The sequence below is a fragment of the Pecten maximus genome, chromosome 18 (assembly GCF_902652985.1).
Source record: "Pecten maximus chromosome 18, xPecMax1.1, whole genome shotgun sequence".
Classification (NCBI taxonomy): Eukaryota; Metazoa; Mollusca; class Bivalvia; order Pectinida; family Pectinidae; genus Pecten; species Pecten maximus.
Genome location: NC_047032.1, coordinates 26,642,705 through 26,666,606, shown reverse-complemented (window position 1 = coordinate 26,666,606; position 23,902 = coordinate 26,642,705). Strand labels below are relative to the sequence as shown.

The window sequence follows — 23,902 nt, the reverse complement described above, 5'->3', positions numbered from 1 at the left end:
ATATAATTCCCTCGTTAAGTTCGCCACACTCGTATACCGCCATCCGCCACGTTCATAACAATACAAACGTCCCGAATCCCTATATATTAATCTCGACGATATCGCCATCTTGGTCTGTTTTTTCTGCGATCGAGGAACTCTTTTAGTTTTCTATTTATAGAATCAGGGTATTTCCTTTTTCACAGGTAACTTAGTTATACGCTTGAATGAGTTTCTATCGGTCAGGTAGATATATGTATCGATGTTTATATATGTGACATCTACACACAGGTATGGTTTGATTTGTAATAAAGCATGACTGGTATCTGCTCAATAAGTGTTCTTATTTATGGTATTAATTATTTGGCTTCGTCAGTCGAGATGGAAACTCCGAGACGAAAGCGTGTTCTTCGTGATCATGGCCAGAAGGGTACGAAATGTACGGTCAATACCATGGTGTCTTATATGTTAACTCATTGTGTATTTAATAAAACGTTGGTACATCATTATCTTTTACTGTTGTAATTTTCATGATTCGATACTAACGCCACCCTCGTTATACCGCCATAATTGACACGGACGAAATGTGGCGATATAACTAGGGTAGACTGTATATATTTAATACCTATATATCTGATATCAAAATTTTATTAAGTGATTAATATATTTTATCTTGTAGAAAAAGAAGCATCATGAGAAACGGTGAGTACTTCTGGTTTTTTTTAATTATAAATTATGAAAATGAAATTTTCCCATTGACAAGAAATCAATGACATGCTGGTCTTTGATTCACTTGTTTTTTTAATAATTATATCATATCATGGAAAATAATCCTTTAAAAATAACATCATCTACACTATCTTATTCTGAACCCTTATGCTGATTGGTTTGTATTTCTGATTTTCCAGTGGACGACACACTTCTCCCGACTCCGGACTGGACAGTGACAAAATGGCCGGTAGGTACCAGTTGCTTTACCGTTCAGTTTTCGTTTTTGTTGTCATAGAATTAGGATTTAGTCTAACACACTATGTATAAGACAATGATGATAGCCTACTTCATAAGATGTTAATAATTATACCCCCGCAACAAAGTTAGGGGGGGTATACTGGAATCAGGTTGTCTGTCCGTCCGTCTGTCTGTAGACGCATTTTGTCCGGACAACTCCTCCTAAACCGATGGGCCAATTCCGATGAAACTTCAAACAAATATTAATGATCATGTGTGTCGATGTGCATGCCACTTTCTTTTTCTCAAAATTATGGTTGCTATGGCAACTGGTCACTATAAACAGGTTTTCTGATAAGAACCATAACTTAATAAGTTTGTCCGGACAACTCCTCCTTAACCGAAGAGCCGATTTCAATGAAACTTCATACAAATATAGAGGACCATGGGTAGATGTGCATGCCACTTTCTTTTTCTCAAAATTATGGTTGTTATGGCAACTGGTCACTATATTACTGGGTTATTTTAGTTAGCCTCTAATTAACAGTTCCAATTCACCATTGACTCGTGCAGATTGCGGGGGTATTAGTCAGCCATCCTGGCAACAGTTCTAGTTGTAAATAGCTCAGGGGGTATACGCAGGAAATTACGGTTTATATAAGATATATATGACAGTTATTGTAAATTGTTTTATATTTTGATTTTTTTTTTTTTTTTTTAAGATGATTTTATTTTTCAGTACCAATTTAAAATTCAACAATTTTGATTTTGGAAGTAGATCCCATTTGCTTTCAGTATCAAATAGTTGTGATATGTGTGAAACTTAATAAAAGCAAAAAAATCCATGCTGGTTGTTTGTAAGAAGAATTATATTTCTGATGTAGAACTCATGAGCTAATCATATGATTAACATATTTTATTTTGCATTGTGTTGTGAATATTTTGTTTGTTTCAAAGGCTTGAATAATGAAAATCTAGTGAAGACAATGTCATTCTTGGACGTATTGTGAATGTTTAACACATCGTCAAGCTTGGAGTATAAATCTTTATCTTTTTCAGCAAAATGCTTTACATTTATATCATAAAATACGACATTTAATTTTGCTTTTAATAGTTTGTCTCAAAAAAAGTTAAAAAAAAGAAAAAAATGAAAAAAACTTTGTCGAATCTGTTGTACTCTTCGTAAATGATATATGATTAAAAAGTTGTGTTTTTTTTAAATGCAAAAACGTTTTATATTAATAATTCATCTGTTGAATTGAACACTAGTATTTTTAGAAATCTATTATGACACTAGAGAATTTGTCTAATATGTGTCTCCTATATACTGAATATAGCGAAAAAGAAATCAAAGCATCAGTGGGAAACAACAAAATTATCTAGAATTGAAGAGTTCCACCCAAGGGTAGATAATTCCATGAACTTACCTGTGGATTTGAGTGATACTGAATGTGAAGAATACATTACAAAATATGAAGGCAACAAAATGCGAAATCTTCAAATCTTGTACAACAAGTATGCTTCATCTCGTGGAAATATTGAAAATGGTGAAATCAAAAATCACTCAAGGTCTTTGCCTAGTAAAACATCTAAAACTAGGATGGAGGAAATTTATAAGACAGAACAGCAAAGCATGAACAGAGGAGGTAAAAAGAAGGGCAAAATTAAATGGAAAGATAATGGACCTGAGCAGAAGACCATGGACACAGAGAAAACCTTGGCAATGCAACTATCGAGACCTGTTCTGTTGCGGACGGAATCTGGAGCTATATCTCCTATTCTGTATGACATAAGTCATGCCAGTGCCTGGGCTCATGCAGGTTATATAAGCATGAATGACAGTTTTGTCCCGTTTCAGGGAATGATGATCTTTGAATTTATGTTCTTATTGAGAATGAATTTTCCCTTACAAGTGTGGTATGTTTTGAAACATCCCAAGCCATTCTGTCCAGTTCTGTAGCCCTTTGTGTTGTTGACCTTGCCCTTATGAGAATGATGACCTTCACCTAGCATTTGATGACCTTCACATGCAGCATGCCATAGAATTATATGTATGTGAATGTATATGTTGGACTATTTTGGTTACTGTTCTTCATGACCTCTTTCCTTTTACCTTTAACCTTTGACCTGCACTGTCCTCAATAATATCTTAAATGCTGACCGCATTTTCCACATTAATAAACCAAGCTGTCTGAGTGATATACTAATGGAGTGTGTGTAAAGTTAATTATAAATCACCTCATCTACATATTCATGGTATTCCATTATCTATTGGTGATGTTTCCAAGTTCTTGAAATTTTAAATTATATAGATAACTTAAACATGTTAAAAGATATCATGAATTGCTCTGTCAAGGTAAAGATATCATGAATTGCTCTGTCGAGGTACGAACAAAAACATTATTTTACATTTAATGAGAGGCAGGGCAGTGTACATCTGTAGCAGTTACCTAAAGCCATTGATTGGTTGCTTGATTGACAAGTAAAGTACTGCAGTGTAATTATTTGTGATTACCAGAAATGTACATATCACAATCATTTAAACTTTATTTCATAAAAGGGAGGAAAACAGGGTTTTCGGAGGAGACCTGTGTTACCGGTGACCCCTAACCTTTCATGCACATCTATAGTATAATGTATTTATATTATATTCAAATTTCCCTGGCAACTCGTGGGAAAGAAGTGTCATTTCAAGACGGATTTTGTAATTATAGACATTTTAGGGATGACGATGATATGCTTTCTGACTTTACTGTGGCTGTTCCATTCAACGGAGCATGCTGTAAAAAAACCTTGCCTACCATAAGGACATAGCCATGATAGTACAGGCCGGCCTTTTCTCAACTAAGCGATTGCAGCCCCTAGAAATTCTTCATGCATACACCTATTTTGGCTTAGTTTAAAGGGTTATCATCTTATTCATTGAAGAAAAACCAAGCTGGTGTTGACTTGTATAATTATTTGCAGCAGGAGTTTTTTGCTAAATGCTGGCTTAAATGAATTTTTGCCCTGTTGATTGTGTCAAAAAATGGATTTTTAAACTGCAGATAATGGCAGTTGTTTGGAAACACTTTAATTCAGAAAATACCTTGGGCAAACTTTCTCAATATTAATCCATATCATGCAGACTTCTTGCGGGAATGATTTATCAAAAAGAGCCTTTTAAAAAGGAAATAAAGGGACGTATGCATGGAGCTTTTTACTTGTATAAAGGTTAATAGACAGAGGAAAACAATTCATTATTCACCTACAAACTAATGTATTTGAAGTACAATGTATGTGTATTGAAATTTTGAAAATATTTTTTGTAAATTTTAAAAATCAGGTGCTACATTGTAAAACAATTAATCAATGTGAAAATGAAGGACAGTGGCTTGTGTTTCTTACGAAAAAATACTTGTCAGATTATAAAGTTATTTTTAAATGGAGGTACATAAATGTATGAGCTTCTTAACTGGGAAGATAAATTATCATTTAGTTCAGCCATGATAAAGAAATATATTGATTATATAAATTTTACACCCACCTCTAATACAACTGAATTCAAAAGTAAAGTTATGGTATAAAGGAATACAAAGAATATAATGGATCATTGAATATCTTGCTTGAAAATTTCCGATACTGGTTGCTGATGACTGGTAAACTTTTATCCCTATAGGTCTATAAACTACATATTATTGATTTTTGGTTTATAAACTAAATATTGTCCTGGAGAGAATTGCCTCTTTGTTGAGAGCTGTGTGGTACTAGGGTAAATGTTTGCTGTAGGAGTGGTACCTGTAATTGAGGTTGAGGATAATACTACTGTTTATTAGTGGTTATTACTGACTACCTGATCCAGGTATGGTATATTTCTAAAGTATCATCTTTATACATAAATTTATAGAATTATTGTAATTATGTTAAGTAGATTGATGTTTATCACCGAGTGTGTAATTAAGTTGGTGGGAATATATTTCTAATTTTGTATGAAATTTAGTTAAAGTATAGATATACAGGTGTTTCATTACCTGAGAGGCTTATCAGGATTTACCTGTAAAATTAAATCAAGATTTACCTGTTAAACTTACCTGGATCTACCTGTAAAATTTATCAGTATTTACCTGCATAACTTGACTTGACCAGGATTAACCGTAGGACTTAATCAGGATCTACCTGTACAACTTATAAGGATTTACCTGTAAAACTCGTCAGAATTAACTTTAGGACTTAACAGGATTTACCTGTAAAACTTAATCATGATTTATCTGTAGGACTTAACAGGATTTATCAGTAAAATTTAATCATGATTTATCTGTAGGATTTAACAGGATTTACCTTCAAAACTCAACAGGATTTCCCTGTAGGACTTTATAGGATTTACCTGTAGAACTTAACAGGATTTACCTGTAGGACTTAACAGGATTTACCTGTAGGACTTAACAGGATTTACCTGTAGGACTTAACAGGATTTATCTGTAGGACTTAACAGGATTTACCTGTAGGACTTAACAGGATTTACCTGTAGGACTTAACAGGATTTATCTGTAGGACTTAACAGGATTTATCTGTAGGACTTAACAGGATTTACCTGTAGGACTTAACAGGATTCACCTGTAGGACTTAACAGGATTTATCTGTAGGACTTAACAGGATTTACCTGTAGGACTTAACAGGATTTATCTGTAGGACTTAACAGGATTTCCCTGTAGGACTTAATAGGATTTCCCTGTAGGACTTAATAGGATTTACCTGTAGGACTTAACAGGATTTATCTGTAGGACTTATCAGCATTCCTTCATCACCTATCTGGGTTTACTTGTAAAACCTGATCTGGAAAGTGATTCTCATTAATCAGGATCTGAACAGGTAATATATATATATACACTAAATTATAACTAATGGGAATATATCATCATTCCTTGGTTAGCTTTGAAATCTAGCCACTAGTTTTCATGTTTTCATATTTTTAAAATATTTAGAAAAATGTGGAAATTTGTTTTCAGTTAATGAATACTGCATCATAAATACTGCATCTTTGATAATACAACTTGTTAAGACATGTGTCTAGCAAATTTGATTGGCTTAAATTTTTAGACATCACAGAACAATTGCATAAGCATGCAATATGATGTTTAGTGACTGTCACAATTTAATGTTTAATGGAGTAACAAGTGATAGGAGGTAGACCATTTAGCATCTGTTACCAAATTTAATAACTATAGCATTAGATATGTAATGTTTGGTATTCTATAAGATATACAACTATTCTTGTTTTCAACCATCGTTATAGTCTCTTTAAACCCTCAAAGTTAACTTTTAACTGCATGCTTTTTATGAGGTTTTGGACCCTGCCCTTTGTTGATTTGATTTTGTGATCATATAACCTTTCCTTGATTTAAAGTCATATTTAATTTTTATAATAGAGTGGTTTGAAACATTATGGAGTTATTTCCCTTTAAACTGTTGGGCTTGTGGTGAATCTATAACAAGTTAAAAAAAAGCATTGATGAAAATTAAATAATTTCAAAAGTTAATTTTATTATATTACTTATATATGTATAGTTTTAACTAGTATGCTACTACTTTGTCTTGATGTATTAAATTTGATAAAGTATTATTTGTCTATGGTCTAATTATGGAAATGTTTTAAGTTTTAAAAAGGGGAATATAAAAAACAAAGAAAATAGATACAATGATAACCAAATTAAAAAAAAAACTTGGATTAAAATTCACATCATGAATATAATGAAGAATAACAAAGTCATTTGATATAAATATACATGATTGTAATACTTGTCCAAGAGATGTAATATATCACATTTCTCATGGTTTGAATATGTAGAATTCATAATAATACAAATTTATATTTTTGAATTTGGGACTTTATAGAATCTGAAGATTGTGATTCAATTACACCAATACCCAAAACACATATCAAGGAGGTGGATGTTTATATTCCACTACACTCAGAGGAGAAATACAGCGAAGACAGTGATTCAGAAAATGATCAAATCATTGACCTTGACCTTGAACGAGTGTTGCTGACCTCAGCTGAACCCAGCCTTGACCTTAATTTTGATGCTGCTGTTGATCTAGATCAATTTGATTTTTTCATCGAGGATCTTCCAGAAATTTGTTCACTTCAGAAAAAGGGTAAAAAAAAACATAAGAAGAAAAACAGGAAAATGAAACTCCGTAATGATGGCGATCTGATTTGTTCAGGAACTATGGGAGGGGGAGATAACTCTACTTCAGTCTGGCAGCCAGTTGAGGCAACATCTTTTGATAATGAAAATAATCACCAGAAGAAAAAATCAGAAAGGAATTATGACAACAATGAGATTGGGTCAAGCCTTATAATCGAGAATGAGGTTGATAATTCCACTGGGGAGGAATTTCCAGCTTCAGGAATGCAACTAAGAAGACAGAAGTACAAGAGGAAGAAGAGGAAGGCAAGAAGAGATTATTCTGGAGAGAATGCCTTCAATTGTCAGAAATCCCCTTCTGGAAATGATAAAGAGGCTGAATACAAATGGCATAAACATCGAAGACGAAAAGTGGAGAACCGTCAAGATATATGGGAGACAGATGATGATGATAATAGTGTAAATCTGCATCAAGGACCACAAAACCTAGTATCTATAGGTATTGCTGCTGAGGAACTGAATCATACCAGCTGTCAAAACATTCCAGCAGATAAGGTTCTTGTCAAAAATCAGGATACCTGTGACAGAGGGAATGACGAGACATCAATTCTAGTAAAAATTGATGGCCGTCGGCACTCACTGAACATTTCAGACATAAAGAAACCGAGAATGAAGAATCAAGATTGCTATTCTTCTAGTGATGACATACCATCTAAATCTGAAAGTGAGTGTAGAGAAAATCTGAATAGGGGAAGGGGAGACAACTGGAATGGGCAGGGAGAAAACATCAACAAGGCAAGGGGAGACAACTTCAGCAAAGCAGATAGAGACAAACTTAGTATGGAAAAAGGAGAAAACCTCAATAGTGGAAAGGGAAATAACCTTATTAGTGGAAGGGGAGACAACCATATCAGAGGAAGGGGAGACAACCAAAGTAGAGAAAGACAAGATAACTTTAGCAGAGGAAGGGGAGACAACCAAAGTAGAGAAAGGAGAGATAACCTTCGCAGAGGAAGGGGAGACAACCAAAGTAGAGAAAGGAGAGATAACCTTCACAGAGGAAGGGGAGACAACCAAAGAAGAGAAAGGCGAGATAACCTTCGCAGAGGAAGGGGAGACAACCAAAGAAGAGAAAGGCGAGATAATTTCAGCAGAGGAAGGGGAGACAACCTAAGTAGAGAAAGGAGAGATAACCTTCACAGAGGAAGGGGAGACAACCAAAGTAGAGAAAGGCGAGATATTCTTAGCAGAGAAAGGGAAGACTGTCAAAGTATGGAAAGTGGAGACAACCAAAGTAGAGAAAGGGGAGATAACCTTAGCAGAGGAAGGGGAGACAACCAAAGTAGAGAAAGGGGAGATAACCTTAGCAGAGGAAGGGGAGACAACCAAAGTAGAGAAAGGGGAGATAACCTTAGCAGAGGAAGGGGAGACAACCTAAGTATGATGGGAGGAAAACTTCATCAGGATTTCTATTTCACACAAAACCAGGCAATGCAAAATATGCTTGGGGAAAACAGCTCGGAGAGGAAAATCTTTTCAGATCCCTTCTACAAAATGGAAGACGAATTTGGAAATAAAGGAGTGTCCAATATGAACAATAATGAACAGAACACATTGGACAATGGGGCAGAGATTCAGTATCTTATTGAAGAGATGTGGCCTGAACAACATCAGGCATACAACATATCAGCCCCTTCCAGGTCACAATTGGACAAGTCAGAAACTGATCAGTGTCAAGGTCATAGCTTCGAGAAAGTTCAAGGTCATCTGGAAGAATGTAAAGTAAGCAATGGAGATGATGTTGACAAGAACATGGATGAAGTACATCAAAAGAAAAACAGAGAGGAAAGAGAAAGAAGGAAACACAGAATGAATAAGAGAAATCTGGATGAGGAAATTACACTCGAGAAAGACAGTTATGATGTTGACATGCAAGCTGTTTCTAAAAGTGAGTCTATTCACCAAGGAGGTAGTGAGTTTGAGCAATGTTTATGAAGAAAATTCAACAATAACAGAGAAATTTGTATGCAACTTGCTTCCAGATACAGATGTTGTGAGTGAGGGAAATGATGATGGCAACAGAGCAAAACAAAAAAATGAGGAATGCCATGGTCTCAAAGAAGTTGGATGGTCTTACAAAGGAGAATACAAAATTCCTTATTTTGGAGAACAAAGATTGTCAGAACACAGCAAGTAAGTTGAAAGTCATTGAGGATGTGAAAAATGCTGAAATGACGGAAAAAGATACTAATAAATTTCCAAAACAAAGGAGAGCCATTGTGAAGAAGGAAAAGAAGAAAGATGTAATCCGTCCAAATGAATACAGGAAAAATCTACACCACTCTGAAGGTAATGGATGGACCGAAATTGTTATAATATGTATGTATAACAGGAAATATTTTGATTTCTTACATGGTAGATGTCAACTTGCTATGACAGTTATAGTCGTTATAAATGCAAGCAAACATATTAAACTAACATGCAATATGATGTTTGCCAGTGAATCTCTGTCATTTATACCAACTATAAATACCAAGGCAGGTGAATGCTTAATAACTTATTCAGTTACTTACAATGCATATTATAATCTGATTTTTGAATTTAGATCAATTTTCTGTGTAAACAATACAAAAAAGGATCAGACAAAAGTTATCACAACCTATCTGATAGTTTGTGTGACCTGTTTTTTCATTATTTTTTTTTAATACTTGGGTATTACTGTACTTTACTGGTTTTAATGGTACTTTAATGGATTTAATGGTACTTTAATGGGTTTAATGGTACTTTAATGGGTATTACTGTACTTTAAAGCTGCTGAGAATACAGTAAAAGCCAAAAAACTAAGATTTTTTTTTACATTAAAATCAGTCGGGGTTTATAATCCAGGAAGACATTTATTTAAAGTTTAACTTTTGTGATTTCTCTATGAAACACCAAATGCTGATCTGAGAGTGTACTTAAATTTAAAAAAAAAATTGGGCTCAAAATGTCTTGGGCATTCAAAAGAAAAGAACTGTAAACTAACTATTTATCTAAGCCTTGTGTCGTAAAATGGTATATTGTTTTAAAATATCTATTTTATCAAATGTTATGACAAAGGGTCCAAAATTATTGAGACTTCCAAAAATGATTTAATTGAACATGCATGTATTTTGTATCTTCAAATCATTCATAATTACATTTTTATCTCAATAATTATTTGATTCAAACATATTTAAAAGAAAATCAGATATTTTTCATCTTTCCAATCATCAATAATTACAATTTTATCTAAAGTATTTTTTTATTTCAAATCTTAAAAATAAAATCCTCGGCTGTTCGTAGATGTTAAAGATTTTTGTCAGTGGTGAGTGTAGTAAATATAAAAGTGGTCAAATTCAAGTGTTGTAAGCTTTATTTATGTTGACTGAAAATATTTTTTCTTTTAAATTTCTTCAATATTTATGAAAACTATGTGATTAAAAGTATTTTTCTTACCAATCATGAAGCTAACTGTTCTTTTAGCTTTTTGATCCTGATGATAACATTTTATTTTAATTGTTTAAGCTTTTAATGTCTTTATTAGTGGTATAAAAACCCTAATTAATTAGCGTAAATCAATTAAGATCCTGTACTTTGACAGTACATAATTATAGATCTCTTATTACATTGAGAATGAACTTTAATATAGGCACAAACATATACAAGTGTTTATTGGTGTATATTTTATTTATTTTGTAAATCTTTGTAAAGAAATAGTTATGATTATAAATCAGTATAACATTAGGCAAGCTCTGGCAATACTAAAACTGTGTTATAGAAAGAAGCTTTAAAAATAGTTTTGGCTAAAACTTCCCACTCTCCTCACGGACAGCCTACCTCTAGGCTCAAGGGAAAAATACCTGTTAGCCTGAGCTAAATAATTTATCTTATTCTCTCAAATTTTATTGCATAGATTTTTTTATGAGCATTCTCTTGTAAAATTTTCATTTTTCATGTTTTCATGAGATTTATTTCTTCATATTGATATTTTGGGATATTTATTTGAAAACCTTGGAATATCTCATGTTTTTTCACTTCAATCTTGTTTGTACTAGAAATCCTATTGATAGAGGAATGTGACATACTTCTATCTTAGGTTTCCACTTCCACTCTATGCAGAGTTAGAATGGCATTTTTCGCTGTATATTACTGTAAATTATTCAGAGTTATTGCCCTTTGTTTCTTGTTTTATACATGTACAAAAGTTTCTCTGCAGGACAACATACTGCTACTAGGACAATATGAAGAATTTAATTAAAACAATGAAATTTTTGGCAGACATTTATCTTTGTTTGATCAAAATGTTTCAAAATTTTGATAAACATAAAATTTATGTTAATGGTTTCCCCATCAAATTGATACACACGACTTGTATCTGGCAGTAACTTGCTGCTACAATATTTAATCATTTGCTTGGAATTGTACTTCGATTGAATGACATTTAAACCTGTTATGGTAAATAGATAGACATTTTAGCTCTTGTAGATAAAATTTCCTTGTTATCCAGAGGACATTTGAAGTTTAAACTTAAATTTATGCATCCTAAATTGAATTACTTTGTGGAGCTAGTCTGCACTAAACAGAGTATAGATACTCGTTTAGAATGTGAAATCTTAGTTTACACTACTGTTTTGAAATTTTATGGATCATTTTTGTTATTTTAATTTTGTAACTTTAAATACCATAAAGGAATATACAGGATTCTTTGAAAATCACACCTGAGAAGTTTGGAATATTAGTCTGAAGCCGTGACTCTTAAATTGTATCAAATTTGATGAAATAAATAATTGTTGTATGATGCAATTTATCAAAAATTGTGATACATGAAACATATTCTTGTTTAAAATCAGTTTCAATCAGTAGTTGTTCTAGAATACAAAGAACAAATTACAGATGGGGGATGAAACAGTGGGAAAGTATGAGTACTAAAGTTTTCTGAGTACTAAAGTTTTCTGAGTACTAAAGTTAATGAAATTTCAATGTGATGCACAGGGAATGGATCAAAGATTATGCCACAAGCTTGGTGATCATTTGCATAATTTGATTCGAATATATGTTGAAAGTCATTCGCTGCAGAATTCAAATTACAATGAATAAATTTTTTTTTACAGAGATGTGAAAACATTAGATAAAACAACATCTGACAATAAGCAAACTTCACATAACATAAAATAGATAAAACAGTATTTAATGTAGAGATGTGATATAAAGAGAAACATTATATAAAGCAACATCTGACATAAAGCAAACTTCACATAACATAAAATAGATATAACAGTATTTAATGTGGAGATGTGATATAAAGAGAATCATTATATAAAACAACATCTGACATGAAGCAAACTTCACATAACATAAAATAAATATAACAGTATTTAATGTGGAGATGTGATATAAAGAGAATCATTATATAAAACAACATCTGACATGAAGCAAACTTCACATAACATAAAATGAATATAACAGTATTTAATGTGGAGATGTGATATAAAGAGAAACATTATATAAAGCAACATCTGACATGAAGCAAACTTCACATAACATAAAATGAATATAACAGTATTTAATGTGGAGATGTGATATAAAGAGAATCATTATATAAAACAACATCTGACATAAAGCAAACTTCACATAACATAAAATGAATATAACAGTATTTAATGTGGAGATGTGATATAAAGAGAAACATTAAGGCAACGTCTTAAATTATTAATAGTTTTATTGATTTTTGGAGAAATTCAATCAATATATTGATTTAATTGATTCTATAATTAAATTAACTCTGCAAAGTAGCCTATTTTTAATCAAATAAATATGTTGAACATGCTGTCTTATATATTGAACAGGTATGATATGTAAGACTCCCCAGTATTTTTTATTTAAACATTTCTATAATAATTTTTCTAAATCTTACATAATTGAATATTTACTGTATCTCAAACATTTCTGTGATCTTGTGTTTTTAAAGCCAAAGTTAACATATTCTATCAGTAGTAACATTATACATTGTTGTATATTTGTTTACTCTAAAACAACCTGTAAACAAACAATCCGGTTAAGTGATTTTCAATTTGATTCCGTTCTTTAAAAATAAACCTCTGTGAATAAACAATTTTGTATATGAATTAGTCTGTTTTTGTATGTGTATATGTAGTTTAAATATTCTGTAGGAACGAGAATTTATAAGATCAAATCGGCAGAGCTTCAGTGATCTGTGATTGTTACACAGTAAAACATATCATATGACTGATATCATGTTACGATGACATACACGCTGATTCTAGACAGTGTATTGTTTCGGAGCAATTCTCCGTAGCGAACTCGCCAGGTGGTTATACCGCTTGGGTTCATATGTTACAACATACAACTCGAATAAAAATTTGATTTAGGATTGTAATGGTCATTCTGTGTGGTCAAAATTGTCCATTTTGAAGATCGCCAGGTTTTTATTTGAGAAAATCAACCACTCTTAAAAAGTTTCACAGGATTATATTGCCCATATTGTGATTATGAATACAAATGGCTAATTTCATCTCGTCTTTCAAGGTACAGTATTCAGCTGTAGTGTGAATATTTAAGGCATGAGAAAATAAGTTTAACAGTTCATTAATTTGCATGAATGTTTGAGTATTTTTGCAGAATTGTAATAATTAACTTTTTTTTAATTAAGGAAATTATCCAAAAAGTTTAATCAACTTATATTTGAATTTAGCCAGGGATGAAAGCACACAATACATATCACATATGGTATATAACAATGCATTACAAAACAATAGGTATTATAAAACTGAGAAACATTTCAATGTTCCTTTGTTCTATCTGTATACTTCAAGTTATCTATATGTAATTAAACTAACTTGAAGAGTTTAGTAAGTTTAATAGAATTTGCTGATCTTTCGAATTTAAACATAAAGGTGAAAAATCAGAAGTGCACATGACCTTGAAAGATACAGTAGGCATATATTTTCATGTCAATGAGCAGGTATAATAGTCTGTGGCATATATAGTATTATGTATCATTGACCTTTGCAATGATTGAGGATGTCCTTGCTAATTGATTGGGAATGAGAGCTAGAGTTGACAGCCTCCATTACCTTATGTATTGGGAATGAGAGCTGGAGTTGTCTGCCTCAATTACCTTATGTATTGGGAATGAGAGCTAGAGTTGACGGCCTCCATTACCTTATGTATTGGGAATGAGAGCTGGAGTTGTCTGCCTCCATTACCATATGTATTGGGAATGAGAGCTGGAGTTGTCGGCCTCCATTACCTTATGTATTGGGAATGAGAGCTAGAGTTGTCGGCCTCCATTACCTTATGTATTGGGAATGAGAGCTGGAGTTGTCTGCCTCCATTACCTTATGTATTGGGAATGAGAGCTAGAGTTGACAGCCTCCAATACCATATGTATTGGGAATGAGAGCTAGAGTTGATGGCCTCCATTACCTTATGTATTGGGAATGAGAGCTAGAGTTGTCGGCCTCCATTACCTTATGTATTGGGAATGAGAGCTGGAGTTGACAGCCTCCATTACCATATGTATTGGGAATGAGAGCTAGAGTTGATGGCCTCCATTACCTTATGTATTGGGAATGAGAGCTGGAGTTGATGGCCTCCATTACCTTATGTATTGGGAATGAGAGCTGGAGTTGAAGGCCTCCATTACCTTATGTATTGGGAATGAGAGCTAGAGTTGACGGCCTCCATTACCTTATGTATTGGGAATGAGAGCTAGAGTTGATGGCCTCCATTACCTTATGTATTGGGAATGAGAGCTAGAGTTCATGACCTCCATTACCTTATGTATTGGGAATGAGAGCTAGAGTTGACGGCCTCCATTACCTTATATATTGGGAATGAGAGCTGGAGTTGACGGCCTCCATTACCTTATGTATTTGGAATGAGAGCTAGAGTTGTCGGCCTCCATTACCTTATGTATTGGGAATGAGAGCTGGAGTTGTCTGCCTCCATTACCTTTTGTATTGGGAATGAGAGCTAGAGTTGACAGCCTCCAATACCATATGTATTGGAAATGAGAGCTAGAGTTGATGGCCTCCATTACCTTATGTATTGGGAATGAGAGCTGGAGTTGATGGCCTCCATTACCTTATGTATTGGGAATGAGAGCTGGAGTTGAAGGCCTCCATTACCTTATGTATTGGGAATGAGAGCTGGAGTTGACGGCCTCCATTACCTTATGTATTTGGAATGAGAGCTAGAGTTGTCGGCCTCCATTACCTTATGTATTGGGAATGAGAGCTGGAGTTGTCTGCCTCCATTACCTTATGTATTGGGAATGAGAGCTAGAGTTGACAGCCTCCAATACCATATGTATTGGGAATGAGAGCTAGAGTTGATGGCCTCCATTACCTTATGTATTGGGAATGAGAGCTAGAGTTGTCGGCCTCCATTACCTTATGTATTGGGAATGAGAGCTGGAGTTGACAGCCTCCTTTACCATATGTATTGGGAATGAGAGCTAGAGTTGATGGCCTCCATTACCTTATGTATTGGGAATGAGAGCTGGAGTTGATGGCCTCCATTACCTTATGTATTAGGAATGAGAGCTAGAGTTGACGGCCTCCATTACCATATGTATTGGGAATGACAGCTGGAGTTGACAGCCTCCATTACCATATGTATTGGGAATGAGAGCTAGAGTTGATGGCCTCCATTACCTTATGTATTGGGAATGAGAGCTGGAGTCGATGGCCTCCATTACCTTATGTATTGGGAATGAGAGCTGGAGTTGAAGGCCTCCATTACCTTATGTATTGGGAATGAGAGCTAGAGTTGACGGCCTCCATTACCTTATGTATTGGGAATGAGAGCTAGAGTTGATGGCCTCCATTACCTTATGTATTGGGAATGAGAGCTAGAGTTGATGACCTCCATTACCTTATGTATTGGGAATGAGAGCTAGAGTTGACGGCCTCCATTACCTTATATATTGGGAATGAGAGCTGGAGTTGACGGCCTCCATTACCTTATGTATTTGGAATGAGAGCTAGAGTTGACGGCCTCCATTACCTTATGTATTTGGAATGAGAACTAGAGTTGATGGCCTCCATTACCTTATGTATTGGGAATGAGAACTAGAGTTGATGGCCTCCATTACCTTATGTATTGGGAATGATCGAGAACTAGAGTTGACGCCCTCCATTACATTATGTATTGGGAATGAGAACTAGAGTTGATGGCCTCCATTACCTTATGTATTGGGAATGAGAGCTAGAGTTGGCAGCCTCCATTACCTTATGTATTGGGAATGAGAGCTAGAGTTGACGGCCTCCATTACCTTATGTATTGGGAATGAGAGCTGGAGTTGTCTGCCTCCATTACCTTATGTATTGGGAATGAGAGCTAGAGTTGATGGCCTCCATTACCATATGTATTGGGAATGAGAGCTAGAGTTGACAGCCTCCATTACCTTATGTATTGGGAATGAGAGCTGGAGTTGTCTGCCTCCATTACCTTATCTATTGGGAATGAGAGCTAGAGTTGATGGCCTCCATTACCATATGTATTGGGAATGAGAGCTAGAGTTGACAGCCTCCATTACCTTATGTATTGGGAATGAGAGCTAGAGTTGTCGGCCTCCATTACCTTATGTATTGGGAATGAGAGCTAGAGTTGGCAGCCTCCATAATACCATATGTATTAGGAATGAGAGCTGGAGTTGTCGGCCTCCATTACCTTATGTATTGGGAATGAGAGCTGGAGTTGATGGCCTCCATTACCTTATGTATTGGGAATGAGAGCTAGAGTTGACGGCCTCCATTACCATATGTATTGGGAATGAGAGCTGGAGTTGACAGCCTCCATTACCATATGTATTGGGAATGAGAGCTAGAGTTGATGGCCTCCATTACCTTATGTATTGGGAATGAGAGCTGGAGTTGATGGCCTCCATTACCTTATGTATTGGGAATGAGAGCTGGAGTTGAAGGCCTCCATTACCTTATGTATTGGGAATGAGAGCTAGAGTTGACGGCCTCCATTACCTTATGTATTGGGAATGAGAGCTAGAGTTGATGGCCTCCATTACCTTATGTATTGGGAATGAGAGCTAGAGTTCATGACCTCCATTACCTTATGTATTAGGAATGAGAGCTACAGTTGACAGCCTCCATTACCTGATGTATTGGGAATGAGAGCTACAGTTGACGGCCTCCATTACCTTATGTATTGGGAATGAGAGCTACAGTTGACGGCCTCCATTACCTTATGTATTGGGAATGAGAGCTAGAGTTGACGGCCTCCATTACCTTATATATTGGGAATGAGAGCTGGAGTTGACGGCCTCCATTACCTTATGTATTTGGAATGAGAGCTAGAGTTGACGGCCTCCATTACCTTATGTATTTGGAATGAGAACTAGAGTTGATGGCCTCCATTACCTTATGTATTGGGAATGAGAACTAGAGTTGACGGCCTCCATTACCTTATGTATTGGGAATGAGAACTAGAGTTGACGCCCTCCATTACATTATGTATTGGGAATGAGAACTAGAGTTGATGGCCTCCATTACCTTATGTATTGGGAATGAGAGCTAGAGTTGGCAGCCTCCATTACCTTATGTATTGGGAATGAGAGCTAGAGTTGACGGCCTCCATTACCTTATGTATTGGGAATGAGAGCTGGAGTTGTCTGCCTCCATTACCTTATGTATTGGGAATGAGAGCTAGAGTTGATGGCCTCCATTACCATATGTATTGGGAATGAGAGCTAGAGTTGACAGCCTCCATTACCTTATGTATTGGGAATGAGAGCTGGAGTTGTCTGCCTCCATTACCTTATGTATTGGGAATGAGAGCTAGAGTTGATGGCCTCCATTACCATATGTATTGGGAATGAGAGCTAGAGTTGACAGCCTCCATTACCTTATGTATTGGGAATGAGAGCTAGAGTTGTCGGCCTCCATTACCTTATGTATTGGGAATGAGAGCTAGAGTTGGCAGCCTCCATAATACCATATGTATTAGGAATGAGAGCTGGAGTTGTCGGCCTCCATTACCTTATGTATTGGGAATGAGAGCTAGAGTTGACGGCCTCCATTACCTTATGTATTGGGAATGAGAGCTGGAGTTGGCAGCCTCCATAATACCATATGTATTGGGAATGAGAGCTAGAGTTGACGGCCTCCAATACCTTATGTATTGGGAATGAGAGCTACAGTTGACGGCCTCCATTACAAGAAATGCAGAGCCAAATAGTGGAATAGATGTAAATTTTAAAATCTTTCTTACTCTGTGTGTATAAAGGCATTATGACCATATTTGGTCAGCATCATTATTGGATAAAGTCGACTCAATCTAAAATGTACAAACATAGGGTCTGGTGGGGCCAAATAGTAGAAAATTCTGTCCCCCACCTCTAGAGGAAGATTGGCAGGGCCCAATAAGGGAACTTGTTTTGCCATGATCGCTGAAAAATCCAGGTAAATGATAAAGGTGTGATGGGCCTCTTGTTTTTCTTAGTTGCTTCCTTATTCTGATCCTCTACTTACGTATTCTATATTTTTCTGTCAGCTGTCTTTCTCATTTCCAGTGATATACACTGGTTCCTTGCACTCCAGATGATGACTGATACCCAAGTGTAATTTAAAAACTGCTAATGGAAATGTGGTGGAGATGAATAGCCAGCTCTTACAATCTCCATGGTTCAAAGTACTGTCACCTTAATTTGGCTGAATAGAAATGAAAAAAAAAGATTACCAGGTTTGTTAATTACTCGTGTATATATATATATAATCTCTTGTTTTGTTTTCTGTGTTTCTCTCAAAATCAAAATTAGGAACAAAAACAGGAAATGACACTACACGTTTGGAAGGAATAGCAGAGGACAGACAAAAGCTCAAGAGTTTTCCAGATGCAGATGAATATGCAAATAAAGAAGATGAAGTCCTCACTTTCATGTCAACCATCAAATCAGACACTGACGTCACAGGCAAAATTGTCCACACAAGGCCAGTGGTGGAAGAAGAGCAGCTCTTGGAAAGTTTGAAGGAATCTGAAGACACAAGTCCAGTTTCCAAGGATACAGAAAATCAATTGAATGTGTCAGCTGAAGGGAAAGATTTGAATGTTTCTCATGAGGAAGAGGAGAAAAATTTCCTTCAACACTCTATTTCCATTTCTTCTTGGGAGCAAAAGTTTGGGATTACTCACAATGCATCCGAGTTTACAAATCTGGATGTGAACAGCCATAGTGATGTAGTAGAGGAAAGCTTTCAAATAGACCATGTTTCAAAGCTTTCAAATGATGCAGATTCTTTGTCCCAAGATATAAAGCATGATAGTCAATCTGAACTCGCTGTTCATTCAGATCTGAAAGAATTCGAAGATTCTGTTTCTCAAAAATATGAAGATTTTGTTAATTATATCCACAATGCATCACAGAAAATTGTAACTGAAAAAGAACTTAGACCTAAAGGTTCAGCTGTATCAGAAACCAGCAGTACATCAAATAAGTGTTGTTCAGTGGATGTCGATACCCATAATGCAACAAACAATGAATATATATTAACCAATTTGGCATATTCCAAGCAAAACATCCAAAACATTTCAGAAGAATTAAGAGACCTGGTATATTCAGAAAATTCTGGGGTTTTGACTGAAAGCCAGACAAAAACAAACAATTCATCGGATGAAGAAAGACAGGAATGCAACTCAACCACAGCAACATGTGACTTTTCCCATAGTGCACTTCAGCAGGATCTGACCTTTGACCCAGGTCCTGAACGAGATTCAGATTTACGTCTGCATATCAGATCTTTTGGAGGTATTATTCACAATGGCTTGATTTGTATAACCAAGTTGATTTTGCATGGCATGGCTTCTTTTTTTAATGATGTTACAGACATTGAAATGATTAAACAACTACAGCTGCATGCGTTTGTTTTGTGAGATTTCATGCATTTCTGCTTCAGTTTCACAAGTGAAAAAACATTTGAAGGGATTCCATTCTTTTGAATTTCATATTCTTATTATGATTTCAATTTACCTAAGTTCACAGACTTGTATCAGTAATTGTCAACCTTTGAGAAAGATTGTTGTGTATGATACTGTTATAAAAATTAATTCAAATATTTTCTTGAAAATAGAGTAAAGAAATGCTTGTGTTGTTTTTTACATGCAGAACATGGTATGTGATTGGAATACAAAGAAATTAGCACTTAATTATCACCAATAGTCACTGACTCACCGATTATATCAATTGAAATATTTCCAAAACATCACTTCACCGCATGTAATTGACTGATGATATCATAGATTGTTTCATTAAATAAATAAAAAATAAATAATTGAAAAAAAGCATGAATCACTTCATGTGCATGAACTTTCACCCATTATTTTAATTACAAATGATTGTATTTGATTTGTGTGTTTTTTTTCACATTTTATGCATATATATACTGTATTTTAGAAATAAGTGTGTAAATATATATGGGTATATCATCTTGCTATATTAGATATGCATTGCTTTAATTCAATATGATGGCTTATATTTGCTATGGAAGATATTTGATGATATATATATGTGCATGCTTATGATAATTAGTCAGAAAATAAAAAGCCATCACCAGAAACCTGATCTGTTTAAAAAGATATGTAGCTTTTACTTCCGAAATTATACTTTACAAAATACTTAAGCTACATTGGTTTTCAGTCCATTCGCTAGTCTGTACACTGAAACCCAAGTCTTGCATAAATTTGCAAATTTTGCATGCAAACACCTGTTTGGATGAATAAATATTTCAAATTACCAATCAGGTCTTATAAAACACTTAATACAGAGTTTTCTCCCGTTGTTCAACAAGTAAATTTCCGTGTATATTGTTACATAAGGCGAGTGTTATGTACATATATCGGTGTCCTTAGTCATATATATAATTTAAGTTATCATTACCCAAGTTTTACATGTCTAAACATCTGAGGATGGTGGAGTGACACCTTAATTATCACGCTCTAAAATAAACAGAGTAATGACCCTTTGTTCAAATCTGATACAGAAGTTTGTTTAGAGGCTGGGGATAGCAGATTACTTTAATAACTACACTGGCTGAAATATTCCTGGTAAAACAGTACATAATACAACTATAAGCATTTACACGATAGATCATTAATATAACATTATCTAATATAGTGTTAAATTTTTTAGCTATAATGACCAGGAATGGAATGAGTGTGTGTATGTATGGAACAATTTATTGTAAATGTATTATGAGCTGTTAAGAAATTATCAAAACAAAAATAAATAAAAACTAATGGGAAAAATTTGCAGATTTAAATTCCACTTTACAAATGTTTAATCAGTGGTACCAGAGTATACATAACTAATTTGTTTTGATGGTGTCAAATGACAGTGCATAACTGAACTTATAAGATGCATAATGATGAATTCACTTAGAAAACAGTATACAGAGCCTACAGCAATTAATATAATCATAATTAGCCGGGGTGGGGGGTTTACGTTGTAAAAAGTGGTGAAATAAATTACCACGAATATGTGTATGGTTACAGTAAGGTTTAGGTCTGTACTAAACTCGGGTATATAAACTGAGCTAGTTTATCCTGAAATTAAATCAACAAATCTTAAGATTTAACAGATAAAAGATAAATGACATTTTCATTGACATCAAGCTCAGTTCCAGGGACACCATCGTAATCCTGGTAGGAAATGAGAGTGTCTTTACTTCTGAGTAATAAGATTTATCTTTCAATCGCCAATTTAATATTACAAAGATTGGAATAGGACAGTGGTTAGACGAGTTTAAGGAGATATATAGACAGATAAATTTCATAGATTATTGTGTCTCAAGTGTGTAGGGTAGCAAAGTAGGAAATTAATAATGATTATAAATCTACGATCTTCGTGATTTTATTGGATGATTTGCGTGTTGTAATTTATTCCAATCCTTGTTACCAAGTAGCTGTTTTCTATTGAACTCTCCAGAAGAATTTTCTATAATAAACATTACAAGTCACAGTGTAACATCAGGCAAACGTTTGAATTGATGGAGGAATTATATACAGCTAATTCATGATTCTAAGGATCCAGAATTTGGTTACTTCTAAAGTTTGATTAAATGTTCTTGTTAAATCAACACTATAAGGTGAGTTTCGTATATATTTATATTACTGTGAAATTAATGTAAAATGAGCTGAAAACTAGAACAGAGTATAAAAGGTAATTGGTTTTGGTGACATTAATGGTGGGTTGATGATAAAAAATAATTGAACATTAGTCTAAAAAGAAAATGATCATCAATGATGATTTTGAAAAGGCAATTAATCGGAAATTTTTCAGTGTTTGTAAATCTTTGGCTTCATGTATTTTTGTAATGTTACCAAACCAAGAAGTATTTGAACTTATATTTTAGTGATATATTCATTAGTTGTTTACAAGCGATTCAGGAGATTTGACTATAATAACAACCATTAAATGCCTTGTTTGTGTTTAGTATTAAAAAACATTAACTAAGACTAAGACCTGTAATAAATGCACATGAGATGTACATAAATTTCTACCATTGAGTAATTCTGCGTTAATTTATAAAACTGATTTTAATTGATAATTGATCAATTTTGAGATTCCGATTATCGATTCTGATATTAAAATGGATTCCCATCACTAGGTGACATTTTAAAACAACTGTTTAAAATCTGTAAAAAAATTATTTTGGTTCTTGCTAATCTATGTAGGACCATGAAAACATACAAGCTTGGTTTACATTACAGATAATTAAAATGTTTATCCTCAAGTTATATAACATTGATGCCTATCCACAAACATATTGTAATGCACATATTTACTCTCATTTGTTGAATTTCCATTGAAATTGACTTAAACATATATCAGTAACTGACCTCAAAGGGCTAAGATTAAGGACCCAGATATTTTATTTGTGTTTTAAAAACAAAAATTGACTATCTGTATTTATTTATATAGTAGAACTCAGGTGACTTTTTAGGCCCCATGAGCCTCTTGTTGTTATTAGCAGAGATTGCAGAAACACCAATTAATTCATCATTACCATAATTTGTAAATACACTAAAATCTGAGCTCACTGATTGAAGAACATTTCCAGTAACTGGTTATCAGAAGTAAGATTAATTTGTAATTTGTATTTGCATGAAAATGGCTATAGGAATGATTTCGTTAATGTTGGTAAGTATTTTAACAATATTGTCTATGTAGTAAAATACATAACATGTATTATCTGACTTGAATTACATGTAACTCTTATTCTTTCAGAATGTCCTCATTCTAAATATCTCTTGAGAAATACAGATTTACACAAAAAATATACATAGCATTCTTACTTAACCTACGGTATCAACTTAACTAAAGTCAGATCTGCAAAATACATCTACACAAAAGATTTTTATAAAGATCGCTATTTATCTTTCAGAATCTGTAAAGGAAGACGATCAGGAGAGCGTGATGCCACCAACACTAGTTCCAGAAAAACCCAAACCGCGTAAGTTTAAATTTAACACCGTATTTATCCTCTAATAAGACCAGGGGGCCATGTAATGTGATTCAAAGGAAGGTATGGCTGAACAATGGAAGAGTATTATTTTATCAATTCCACTGAACTTCATGCAGTAGACATGAGTGGGCTTATTGATGGATGAATATGGTTATTATTTCTATAACCATATAACATGATAATGTATTTGGGGAAGAAAAATCATATTTCTTTGCAGCTGCCTACAGGTACGTCTGAATTAATTAGGTGGGAGGGGGTAATCTGTTGCAATAGATATAAATTTGGAATGTAACCATTGTGGTGTTACGTTGTGAGAACATACTTAAG

General features: G+C 34.3%; 1 protein-coding gene across 1 annotated transcript in view; it reads left to right on the top strand.

Annotated features, from left to right (window-relative positions):
• The window catches only part of LOC117316587, a gene marked incomplete at its 5' end in the record, with an annotated part of 91,067 nt that overhangs the window by 16,402 nt on the left and 50,763 nt on the right, over positions 1–23,902 (top strand). Inside the window, 4 exon segments of the mRNA XM_033871251.1 lie at positions 659–681; positions 888–937; positions 18,874–19,860; positions 23,495–23,563. Coding sequence (XP_033727142.1) covers positions 659–681; positions 888–937; positions 18,874–19,860; positions 23,495–23,563 — 1,129 coding nt within the window.